Source organism: Dysidea avara, chromosome 7, assembly GCF_963678975.1.
Source record: "Dysidea avara chromosome 7, odDysAvar1.4, whole genome shotgun sequence".
Lineage (NCBI taxonomy): Eukaryota > Metazoa > Porifera > Demospongiae > Dictyoceratida > Dysideidae > Dysidea > Dysidea avara.
This window is the reverse complement of record NC_089278.1, coordinates 23,337,109-23,350,256: the sequence shown is the minus strand read 5'-3', so window position 1 is coordinate 23,350,256 and position 13,148 is coordinate 23,337,109. Positions and strand designations below refer to the sequence as shown.

Sequence of the window (13,148 nt, the reverse complement as noted above, 5' to 3'; positions counted from 1 at the left end):
TTCTTAACAAGCTAGGTAATTTACTTAACAGTAAACATGATGACCTCACCCCTTATTGGTCTAGCTAGCTGCACACCCCTTGGCTGACTTGAGATACTCTAATACAACAGTCATGTATGATATTCTAATACAACGGTCACAAGTTACATTGTAGTTAGCTGTGCTACACCAAAAAACTAAACAAACTAGTATATTTAAAAATTGTTAATTTACATGAAGTAGGGATCTATGCAATAAAAAGTAGTGAAACAAGAGATGAATGATGGTATTACAGCATAGCTTGGTCCCTACTGTGGCACATTAGCGATAACAATTATTTTGTTCAATGAAAAAGTAATGTGCTAAAGTAGGGACATTCCCACCGAGCTATGCTGTAATACCATAATTCATCTCTTGTTTCACTACTTTTATTGCATAGATCCCTACTTCATTTTTAAATTTACAATTTTTATAAAATACTAGTTAGATCATGCTACTGCTCTAGCTAGAAATCTAATGTGACACACATGTAAACAATGTTAGAGGGAGATATTCACAAATAATATGTAAATTCGTAAAAATCTTTCCTGACAAAAAAAAAAAAACTTGCCACGGGGTATGTAATTACAGCATGTGTAACAGGTATAAGTATGTATACATGTGTATTGTAGCAATAAGATGTACCAAGGACATTCTCAACAAGATAGCCATGAGGTATTCCGTACAATTTTGGATTGTATCAGAAATGAAGAATGTGAGGTGTGTGATATGCATGTCTTACATGTACCTGTATAGTAGGAATCATCAAGATGTGCATTTAAAATTATCAATGAAAGTGTTCAATATCTCCTTTCTTTCATGATGACCTGACACTGGTGATAATCAAACCCAAACGTGTCTTCAAATACTTTAAAGTTAACCACCAAATTTTCTATAGACTAAATGACTAAGTAACTGTTACCTTCAGCCAAGTGTAACTCAACTATGGCATTAAGTTTTCTTCTGTGTTTGATGTTGCTTAGGCTGAGACATTCCTTTTTGCCTACTGCAGAAGCTACAATACAATCGTTACCTTTCTCTGTCCCATTTCTTTCTCTACTAGTGCATAGGTGTTGATTGGTGGATAGCACGTGAGTAATTTTTGTACCACACTTGCTACATTGGGAGTGAGAACAGATGAGCTTCTTGTACTTTTCTGTGTGTGTAACATTGTGTAAAGGTTAAAAACAAAGCAAATGATTGCAGCTGTTGAAGGTTTGCATGTACACTGAAATATGCGATTGGTGCATTCCTCCTTTGATGTAGTGTGCTCTAGTTTACTTGTCACATTATGTTATACAAAGAAAATAAACAAACAAGTATAAGGAAAATTTTAGGAATTTTTTTAATTTGAGTGGGCATCACCATACAATATCGGCAATACTGTATAGTGAGATTTGCACTTTCTCACAAAAAAAAAATATTGACCAGAAACCAGCCTCACAATACCTTCACGGTATAACCAAGCTCAAAAGTTCCTTCAGCGTGACCAAAAATGTTACAAATTTTAACTAGTGGATTTTTTAAATGACTGACTAATTGCTTTTTACCTGATTCCTTCAAACAGGTATAACTCAAGGCTATAAGCTTCATTTTGTCCCTTCTCCTAGTATTTCTAATGCTGTGTAACAGGCTAGTTGAAAATGAAGTGTAATGGCCACTTCGCTATTTCAGTAATTGATATTTGGGGCAAGTGTTCGGGCAAAAACAATAAGCCTGGTGCTATTCTTTCCGGTATGCAAGGGTTCACTAGTAATAATTATACAGTACGATAGTACTGTATAGTAGGGACCACAAGAGAGTAGGCATGGCCCACGAAAAGACATCACCGAAAAACCAGCTTCAATTTTCCCTGATGACGATGAGGCAGTATTGGTTAGGTAAAACTAAGCCCAAACAAGCTTTCAGATCAACCCAAAATGCTTTACATAAGTTGCTACAGAATTTTAAAAATAATTTATTTAATGGAATTTTCTACTGACTGACTAAGTAACTGACTGATGCCTTCAGACAAGCGTAACTCGATAACGGCTAAGGCTACGGGTTTTATTTTTTCACTGTTTGACGTCGCTTCAGCCCGAGAGGTGCCTTTTGGTATACCGCAATACATACAATGTATTCTTCTTAGACTTACCAGTGTCCTTCTTTGTGTCCCATTCATCTTTGCTGACAGCGAAAAGTGTCAATTTGGCGGTAGCACATGATGGCTTCCCTTCGTGATGTAAATCATCTGTATATTTCATAGTGGCTATTTTGATAGAAGAGGTGCTTTTCGAACAGTTCTTGATCCGAAATGCTGTGTAACAGGTTGAACATAGCTGACAACAAAGCGTAATGGATACTTCACTTTTCAGACGATAATTGTGGCATGCAGTGCCATTTTAGATGCAGTATGCATGGGTTCACCGGTCATAGTTAACAAACAAGTACACAGAAAAATTTGGAATTTTCAACTAGAGTAGGGACCATAGCACATCGATAAAAAGTACTGAAACAAGCTGGAATAGTGCACGATATTAAATCACAGTAAAACAATAAGAAGTGTTATAGCTATCCGTACTGTGCATTTCCATTATGGTATCTTGAGCTCAGTAGGGATATAACACTTCTTATTGTTTTACTGTGATTTAATATCGTGCACTACTCCAGCTTGTTTCAGTACTTTTTATCAATGTGCTATGGTCCCTACTCTAGTTGAAAATTCCAAATCTTTCTGTATACTTGTAAAGTAAACAAGTATAAGGAAAAATAAGTTCAATTAGGGATCATAGAAACAAAAAGTAATGAAACAAGGAAGGTCGCCTACACCTGAAGATATACTAGTGAACATTAAGGGAGGTTGCCTACACCTGCTAGTGGACATTAAGGATGTCCACTTGTATATCTTCAGGTGCAAGTGACCTCCCTTGTTTCACTACTTTTTGTTTCTATGATCCCTTAAAATTCTTCATTTTTCTAGCAATAATATAAGTAATAGAACAAAGAAGGTCGCCTACATCTGTAGTGATTATACACTAGTATGTATTTATCCCTCTTTTAGTCATGGCTGTACAATTTTTTTTCTATTTCAGCAGCTCTTGTAGTATTTGTTTGTTTTCAGTGTCCGGCATTTTTATTGCTCAGCTGGATATTTTATTGATTACAAATATGAATTTGACAGTGTGATAGTGTACTTTTGTATGTGCCGGTTTGTACTATAGTTAATACTGTCTTCTAGGAAATTAAGCGAGCTATTTATAGATATTTTGGAGTTGGCAAGAAATCTATTAACCGAAGGGGTGAAGTGGAACAAAGAGAGATTAACGGTATGTTTATGTAATAAAGGGACTACTTTAAGTTTTATCAATGAATTACGTATATCCCAAATTGTCTTGGTTTATAAAGCTGCAATTATACAAAACAAGAAATGACTGTATGTGCAATCCAGATAGCATTTTACTAGTTAGCAATTACATAAATACTGCATTTAAAAACTACCTCTATATATATAGTAAGTTTACTTGTTATACAGTAAAGCACATGGATTATATTTTCTATGGTGACTATGTGAAATTACTGGGCTCTATATATATGTGTTGTTATAGTATACAGTGTACTGTATCAATAAACTAGTGCACCGATTGCTTGGTATGGTTTCACAAGCTACAGTGTAATATAATTTCTAGCAATACACAATTTTTTGTACAAATGTTCCAGCCATAAGGCATTGCACTGATTCTAATATGGAGGTCTTTGCATATGTTAATTGTAACTGAACAATTGAGAGTCATATAATCATATGTGTATTAATCTTTGTACTGCAGCATATTTGAGACAAGCACAGAAGTACTGCAAGTTGGTAAGGGAAGTATTTGGTGGTAGAGTTGTCAACATCATCGTATGTCGTGAATGTAACTCGGTGAGTAACATTGGGACTTGTGCGTAGTCACTGTCAAATGGCCTTATGGTGTGGTAAAATATATATCGTTTACCCTGAACCTCATACCTTACAGACATCATTAGATATTCAAGGATAATTGAGAGGCCTTTTAACAGCATTCTGTAAAGTCATACACTACTGGCTAGTGTACATGCCTGTACATACTGTAAATTGTTATAGGCTGACAATGTAGATAATACCGTATAGCGGGAAATTTTTTAGGCATGAAACTTTCACGAAACTGTGTAAAATACAATCCTTGCATTTTTAGGTCAAAGTATAATAATTGGTTTTGGTAAAGTAGTAGCTATGTATATAAACCTAAAACTTTCATGATCATTGATTACATTTTCATGAAGCCATCATTACTCACGAAATTCACAAAAGTTTCATCCCTTGAAAATTTCTGGCTATATGGTATCGCTTAGTAGCAAGTGATGATCATAAACTATTGATAACAACTTGTTATTCTGATTTTCGGAGCATACAGTGTATAGCTGCCTGGTCATATGCAAACACATGATATGTGCATTGTATTGAACAGTATGGTCACACAGTTTAGTAAGGTTCTCCCCTAGAGTGATGCACGCTGCAAAAAAAGCCATGTCTAAAACCATCATGGAAACGGCAAAAATCACCTTTACGGAATAGTCTTACTCCATTCAGCTTAAATTACAGCATTAAAAACAAGAAAACACTTACAGGCATCTGGATATTTAATTTTAAAACAATCATCATAACTCAAAATTTTGTTTGCCAGCTTGCCCTGCCTGCCTGCCTGCCTGCCTGCCTGCCTGCCTGCCTGCCTGCCTGCCTGCCTGCCTGCCTGCCTGCCTGCCTGCCTGCCTGCCTGCCTGCCTGCCTGCCTGCCTGCCTGCCTGCCTGCCTGCCTGCCTGCCTGCCTGCCTGCCTGCCTGCCTGCCTGCCTGCCTGCCTGCCTGCCTGCCTGCCTGCCTGCCTGCCTGCCTGCCTGCCTGCCTGCCTGCCTGCCTGCCTGCCTGCCTGCCTGCCTGCCTGCCTGCCTGCCTGCCTGCCTGCCTGCCTGCCTGCCTGCCTGCCTGCCTGCCTGACCGACCACAGTCACAAGCCAAATAAAGCAGCGTACAGCCACCATTTTACACCATAGCAACAAACTTACTGGTGGGATGTGCCTTTTGTAGTTCTGACAAATGTATACCTTCTGTGCTTTGCCATTCCTTTTATCTTCAAATAAATTATCATCTTCTTCATGATAAACCATGCCAAGGTGTTAATTTTCCGTATTAACACTTTCCTTGAAGGATCGTAATTAGATGCCATGAAACTATATGAGGCATTCAATATACTGTAGTATTGGGTAGTAGCTAAGCTACACTTTTAAAACATTGCCATGCCCCCTTAAATGATCAAAATTTGCTATAACGAACTGGCTCCATAGGAAAATAAAGCATTGTGCCACACCCACTAGCTCAATGGTAAGATTGATATACTCTAATACAGCAGTCACAGCCACATGTGTATTTATAGCTATATGCTAAGTTAACAAACTAATGTAATAAAAAGTTATTAATTTAAAATTGAAGTAGGGTTCCAGCAATAAAAAAGTAGTGAAACAAGAGATGATGGTAGCTATGAGGGAAAATTCCTAGCTACTTGGCATTGTAGCAACATGGGACAATCGACATTACTCCAATGCCAAGTAGGGATTTTCCCACATTGCTACAATGCCAAGTAGTCCTTCATAACTACCATCATCTCTTGTTTCACTATTTTTTATTGCTGGAACCCTACTTCATTTTTAAATTAATAATCTTTTGTTGCACTATTACTACTATAGAATCACCTGAAATATAATAAATTAGCCGCATGAACTTAATTATTAATTCCTTGGCCACCAATTTTCACAATGGCAATGCAGGTGGGTAGATTATTATTATTATTGATATATGTTGCTTATGTAACTATGAACTTCACATTTTTTATTCTTGTCATCCTTCAACATAATTATATACGGAAAATTAGGAATTTTAAGTATCATAGAATAAAAAAAGTAGGGAAACAAGGGAGGTCGTCTACACTTGCAAATATACTAGTGAACATTTAATCCCTAATTCAGTCTTGGTCTCGGATATAGACTGAATTAGGGATTAAATGTTCACTAGTATATTTGCAAGCGTAGACGACCTCCCTTGTTTCCCTACTTTTTTTCTATGATCCTTAATCAAATTTAAAATTCCTAATTTTTCCTTAAACTTGTTTGTTAATTTTTTTTTGTAACGTTATTATGACTGGTGAACCCACGCACACCGCATCAAAAGAAAGGATGGCGCCAGAATTAATGTTTTCGTCTGAACAGCATGCGCCCCAGTTATCAAATACTACTTCAAAAGTACAGTGGCCATTACGCTTCACTTTCAGCTATGTTCAGCCCGTTACACAGTGCTACAGATGAAAAACAATAGAAAAAGTACCTTTGCAACAATCCAGTTACCACAAAAATACGACGATTTGTGTGCCCCCAACTATCAATTACTGCCTCGAAAGTGCACAGCCACCATTACGCTTCGCTTTCAGCTATTTTCAGCCCGTTACACAACGTTACAAATGAAGAACAGTGTTAAAATCGTCTCTGCAATCAATCCAGTCACCACGGAAAATACGGATGATTCCCATTTGCAAACGTACCGTAGGGAAGCCATGCATTGTGCTACCGCGAATCGACACCTTGGGCTGTCAGCAAAAAGAAATGGGACACAAAGGAGGACAAAGGTAAGTCCATGATGTGTATTGTACATACTGCAGTATGCCAAAAGGCACATCCCGGGACGAAGTAACATCGAACAGTAAAATAATCAAGCCCATAGCCTTAGCCGTTATTAAGTTACGTTTGCAGGCAGGCAGGCAGGCAGGCAGGCAGGCAGGCAGGCAGGCAGGCAGGCAGGCAGGCAGGCAGGCAGGCAGGCAGGCAGGCAGGCAGGCAGGCAGGCAGGCAGGCAGGCAGTTAGTCAGTAGAAAATTCCATTGAATAAATTTTTTAAATAACAATTTATTGGAAGCCTTTAGGGTTGTACTGAAGGCACTTTTGGGCTTGGTTATACCTAACCAATACTGCCAAGATGCCAGGATGGAGTTGTGAAGCTCATTTTGGGATGAATTTTTTGCTAGGAAAACTCAAATCTCTATGATCCCTAATATACAGTACTACCGTATTGTATGATATTGGTTAGAACATGCAGTGTGCTATACTTTTACTATCCTCTAAACTTGAAAGAAATTCAATTAAGTATGTGTGAGTTACAGTGATTTAAAAAAGGAAAGTGGAGTATGAAAAAGTTAAATCAGACTTTTACATATCTCCAAGATGGGTATCAGTATAGAACGTGTCCCACCCAAAGGGGCTTCCACATTGAAATATTTCATTCAGGAATGACTGATGCAGCAATAGTTTCTGCATAATGCACACTTTATGTTACACACCTGTACAACTTCCCTCAGCTGCACTACACTTCACTATGTGTCTTGATCTACTGCAACACATACACCTGTACACAATTAGCCCCTTATGGTGGATGCTTATTACATGCTACATACTTCTGTACACGTAGTTTTCCCAGTTATTCAGACTTAAATTGTTTACCTAAACTTAGAACTGTTTGTTAACTGAAATCTGTTATCCTTACCAGGGTTTAATCTAGGGTGGGTGGAAAGTGCACATTCCCCCCCTAGGTTTGTACCTAAAGCCTTGAGAAATGGAAAGGTTTAATTGATCCCAAAGTTGTGTAATCGAATGGTCAATATTCAATGGCATCACAATAAAATTTCACCAAAATTGAGTATATTTACACCTAAATTTTCAGAATTTCCCTGGGGGAGCATGCCCCCATGCAGGGCCCCCTAGAATCCAAAGCGGCTTACTTTGCCCTCCCTAGCTTAACATTCTGGGTTGAGCCCTGCTTGCATTTTGTTATTGTAACATGTCTGCTTATCATTTCTTTTCTATACAGATATTAGCTCTTGAAGAGGAATATTTTGATTTGTCAGTTCCTGTTGCAGTAAGCTATTTGTTACATTAGTTTATGCAGACCACAGTATTTTTTGTTATAGAAAAGAGTTGAAAAAGCTTCCAATTGCTACTCTCACAGTTTTGAGATTCCAACCAATAGTAAAAGTAGTAATTATTTAACAGCCACTGAAGATACCTCGAAAGAAGAATATGAGGATGCTTACGACCGTCAAAGTAACAACATTGACTTTAGTATCTACTGCATCTTTCTGGTGCACAAACCATAGATCTATCCTTTTGTATGTTTATGTAATCAGTACACACATAACAACTTTTTTCAAAGCATTTTAAATGGTCCTGTGTTTTATGACACATGAGCTAAAAATATGGGTACTGTAGAGATTGATATAATCACTTCTGTGAATAGTTGCTTTTGCTTAATGTAGTGCCAGAACCGGAAACGATTATTCGGAGCACACCTAGAGAAATACCTGGCAGTAGAAGTCCCACTCTGAGTAGACCTAGTACCACTTCTACAGCCCACACTGGTATGCTTGAGATGTCTACCTCTTCACGGAAAAGATCCAACCAGCCTGTTGCTTCATACATGCGAACTGACACTAGACAGAAATATTCAATGCCCACTAGTGAATTTGTTGAATCAAACAGGTTTACTGATTCAGTTCGGAGTAGTACAGTTGTAATTCCTCATATGCCTGAACCTTCCATGACAAAGTCAACAAAACCAGCTGATGAAGGTCATAGTAATCTAACTACAGTCACTATTGAGAATGAGGCTGTCCACCAATATCAACCCCCTGCTGTAGTGCCTGTTCCTTCTGAAGTCAACAATGATTATAAAGTAGCCTCAAGCTCTTCAGTAATTGGTGGAGCCAGTGTTCATAATGATTCTTCTAGTACTGCTGCTAGTACTGCTGCTAGTACTGCTACTGCTGCTGTTGTTAAAGGTGCTAAGTTTACAACTGACGAGAAACAGTTACAGTTGCACTTGAAAAAAGAAAAGTTTCCTTACCGAGTTTCACGTTGTAATGTAGAAACTGATTTAGAGGCTGGACTACAAGCATACTTTGAACTAGATGTACTGGATGAACATAATAAGTTTATGTGTGACGTTTGTACTGCAGAAAGAGTAGAAAAACAAGGTATGGTATTTGTCCAGTAGTTATGTTGTTTTGGGAATTGATGTAGAAACTCAACTCTTTTGCTTTAACTGGATTAAGAGTTGAGTATTTTACACTTAATTGTTATTTTTGCATTTATTTATTTACTAGGATACTCACCTGAAGTTACTAGTCAGATTGGCTTGTCTGAAGTTAGTAAACAACTTAGCATTGCTGATCTACCTGAAATACTAGTTTTACATATGAAAAGATTTAACCTTGGTGTACGCGTTTCAAAATCTACAATAATAATTTCTTTCCCATTGATTCTGAATATGGCACCTTATTGCACCAATGAATGTCTTGAGGTAAGTTTTGTGTTAATGAATAATAGTAGTAATATACTATACTAGTACAGTGCATACATATTACGAAACAAGGTTGTTTGGTAAGTAGATTCTGCTCCTTTTTTATCTGCATAGAAGCCATGAGCCCCTGAGTTGTATCAAGACACACAATGGTGTGTCGTGTGGCCAAGTACAGCTAGTGCAGGCCACGACAGACAAGTGTGTATTTTACAGAAACCAAGAAAGTTGATGTTTTCACGCATCCGTAGCTCAATAGTGCCTGAACGGAATTAACTATTTTTGAAACTTTCTCTGGGTAGGACACCTCTTATTCAAATTTTAGTTGAATCCACTCAGCCATTGCTGAGATATGTTCTCCCATGGTTTGTCTTTTTTTCTTCATATTTTTCTTAATCTAATTGATTTACTTCAGATTTGGAGGGCAGTAAAAGCATAATACAGCATGTTGCAGTTCAATATTTGTATAGATGAGATTAAGAACAAGGGAGTTATATGTGAATTTTGAAAAATGCAAAAGAGATTTGTTGTCACACCTACAGGGTAATCTGCTTGACATTGAAAATTAATCTGTATATGAAGTAACTATTGTAGTGCGGGGATTGAAAGTACTGAGTATGTTAGTTAAGGAGTTATAAAGCAAAATCGAAATATGTAAAACAAGTGCAATTGAGGTACTCTAGTAAAGCAGTCATGAAGAAGTAAAGTAAAAAAAAAGTGCATGAAAGATGTTGGAAAAATGTTTGCACAGGATTCAAACTAGGGACCTCCACACCAGAACCCTTTATTGCTCTGCCACTGCTGCCAGTTGCTTACCTTTACTTCACTAGAATGGTAAAAGTGTTATAATTCATAGATTTATCAGTAGATTGTTCTAGAACATTCTATGTGAGTTGTATTAGTGTTGTATTAGAGGTACTCAGAAAAAAATATGTGCTCTATTAGCAGGAGTGGATCCAGGGGTAGGGCACAAACAAGTTCAGATCAAAGGGGAAGGAACTAGTATATAGCTAGCTACTAGTCTCGCCAGCCAGCCTGTATTTTTTTAGTCATTTGGTTGGGAAAAATGACAAAAGAAACAAGTTGATGTTGTGCTACTTCTAAAAGCCAGGGGCCATGCAGCTGGCTAACTTACATTTATTTATTTTAACCAATAGGTTTTTGGTTGTGCAATAATATATAATTTATTGTAATTCTCTGATTTTGTAATTCACGAAATTTTTGTGATTCTTCAGTTACGTTGCTATGCACTGCTAAGGAAGCGCTTGTTAAACGCTGTAAAGCATTGATAAATAAACTAGTGTCCATTTGGTTCTACTTGGGGTACTTAGAGATAATGAGTTACTCTCTAGAATTCCTATGGATATAATTACATGAAAATAACAAGGAGAAAACATCCTGACCACCTGGTAGACTCCTGTAAGCGTTTGAGCGTAAATCGGATGGCTGCAGGTTCGAGGCTACCTAGGTCCAGTCATGGATTTTTTCTCCTTTCTCCAACTTTTCAAACACACCTTAAGTAGTTAAAGTCCAAGTAGCTAAAGTCTTTGAGCAGGCTGTAGGACCAGGTATCCTACAGACCTTCAGCACTTGTGCTGTAAAGCATTAATAAATAAATAAATAAATAAACAAACAAACAAACAAACCGCTTTTAAAAACATATTACATGCAGAAGTATCTTCTAAACTGTTTTATAGTTTGACTATCATGTTTTTTCCCACAAATTCTCTCAACAAAGTCTCAAAGCTGCTCTTCATTTTTGTTTGCGTACGTAGGGGATATGCCCCTTTTCCAACTTGAAGGGATAGGCTATTCCTGGTAGTCTACGAGGCCTGCACAGTTGTTTTTCAGTTGTTAAATGCCTGTAAAACCCGAAGGGAAGGTAATTCACAAAGTCTGAGGAGAGTTGCCACACCCGTATTTCAAACTGCCGAAAAGAAACCACCTCAGAACAAAGCTTACCTGTGCAAAAGTTTAATACAGACTTCGTTTCGCTTTTACTTCTTATGTAAAAGTTGCTTTTACCATTTAACAATTTTGCTCACGTGGGTGTGTACTGCAAACATAGGTAGATAGGTACACACACACACACACACCCATGCACGCACGCACGCGCGCACACACACACACACACGCACACACACACACACACACCTTTATGAAAACAATTTCAGTAAACCAGGCGCACACCCACACCAGCTGTAGGCATGCACCTGGTTTAAAAATACGGGACATTTGCCCCAAATACCCCATGCTGGATCCGCCATTGATTAGAGTACTACAAAAATAAATTAGGTTTTAGCAATATACTAAACATCCTAATGTACTCTAAATGGTGCAGTTGATGACAGTGCAATTTGTTGTCATGCCTTCCAGCTTAACCGCTTATGCCTGCACATGTCAGGTAACTATATATTAAGGTACAAACCTTCATTAATGTAATGGAAATCTGTTTAATATCAATGAGTTACAACTAACTCAATAGCCAGCCATATATATTATACTAGTATGCATTTGTTTATGTAACAAGCACACTTCGAGATATATGTATCTCAATAGAGCAGCAATACAAATAAATTCAACAAAATATGAAGTAAGTCACTACAAAATAACTTCAAAATAGTAGAATGTCTTAGAGCTTTCTGTTTACCTGCAGAAAAAGACAAAAGTCAGCTTCAAAGCCAGCTGCTGCAAGCTGCATGGCTTTGGTGCTTGTATATACAAATATGTGATATCAAAGGTGGCGACATTGTCATTTAATTGACGTGATATCTTGCAGCCATTTCTTGCTTGCCACCTTTGATATCACACATCTTTTTCACACTAACCAATTTTTGAAAGGCCGCACCCCTTTTTCACAGCTTAGCTATTTTGGATTAGGTTTAATATACTTTAATATTGAGTTTCAGTCACTATTAAATAGCTGACTCATAATTAAGCTAAGTTGAATTATACACTGTATGTGTACTATGTATGTAGGCAAAGGAAATTAGATTTAACCTTCAAATTTTCTCAGTGGTTTTAAGTGGGGGATGGTGGCCTCAAACCTGGGCATTGGTGGTATCCTTAGTTTTAGGAGTGTTTAGAGGCGATCAGAAGCCGCCTCAAAGCACTCTAAAAGCTAAGGATGCCACCACCAACCCCCAATCAAAGCCACTATGTTCAAAGGAAATTAGATTTAACAGTAAATGTTGTTTAAGTTTATGTTAATTGAGAAGAAGTTCCAGATCCTGGTTGATCCCTACTAGCATAACCATTTATGCACACATACACAAAAATTGCATGTGTACAGGTACATGTATGTGATTATGCATGCATGCATATATTTTAATTAATAGGAATTTGCTGATTCCAGTATGAAAATATTATATGGGCTATATGCTGTAGTGGAGCATCGTGGAAATTGTTTATCAGGTGGCCACTATGTTGCCTATATTAGAAGAAGAAACAAGAAGTTGGCAGAAAGTGTTTCACATCCATCAAGAATGGTCTATGATGAAGATGACGCTAAAAAAGGAGATTGGTTTTATGTTAATGATCGTCAAGTGAAGAGACTTCCAGGTGGTTTTGAAGATCTCAAGAAACAGCAAGTGGAAGTGTACATGTTATTTTATGAAAGACTCCCTGTGGTTAATCCTTAATGTACTGCTTAAACTGCTACTAGATTATATGTTTTTTATTGTATTTTATTTCCTACTGAGTGCATGCTTTCATTTCATATTATGACCCTGCTGATTGAGTAA

General features: G+C 37.5%; 1 protein-coding gene across 3 annotated transcripts in view; it reads left to right on the top strand.

The window, feature by feature from the left end:
- LOC136262560 (ubiquitin carboxyl-terminal hydrolase 45-like) overlaps positions 1 to 13,148 on the top strand; it is a 26,860-nt gene extending 13,712 nt beyond the window's left edge. For all 3 annotated transcript variants that reach the window (XM_066056875.1, XM_066056873.1, XM_066056874.1), the window contains 8 exons: positions 651 to 738; positions 3,236 to 3,323; positions 3,822 to 3,916; positions 7,921 to 7,968; positions 8,021 to 8,153; positions 8,366 to 9,082; positions 9,212 to 9,408; positions 12,744 to 13,148. In XM_066056875.1, coding sequence (XP_065912947.1) covers positions 651 to 738; positions 3,236 to 3,323; positions 3,822 to 3,916; positions 7,921 to 7,968; positions 8,021 to 8,153; positions 8,366 to 9,082; positions 9,212 to 9,408; positions 12,744 to 13,046 — 1,669 coding nt within the window. In that variant the 3' untranslated portion in view covers positions 13,047 to 13,148. The remainder of the gene's footprint in view (positions 1 to 650; positions 739 to 3,235; positions 3,324 to 3,821; positions 3,917 to 7,920; positions 7,969 to 8,020; positions 8,154 to 8,365; positions 9,083 to 9,211; positions 9,409 to 12,743) is intronic.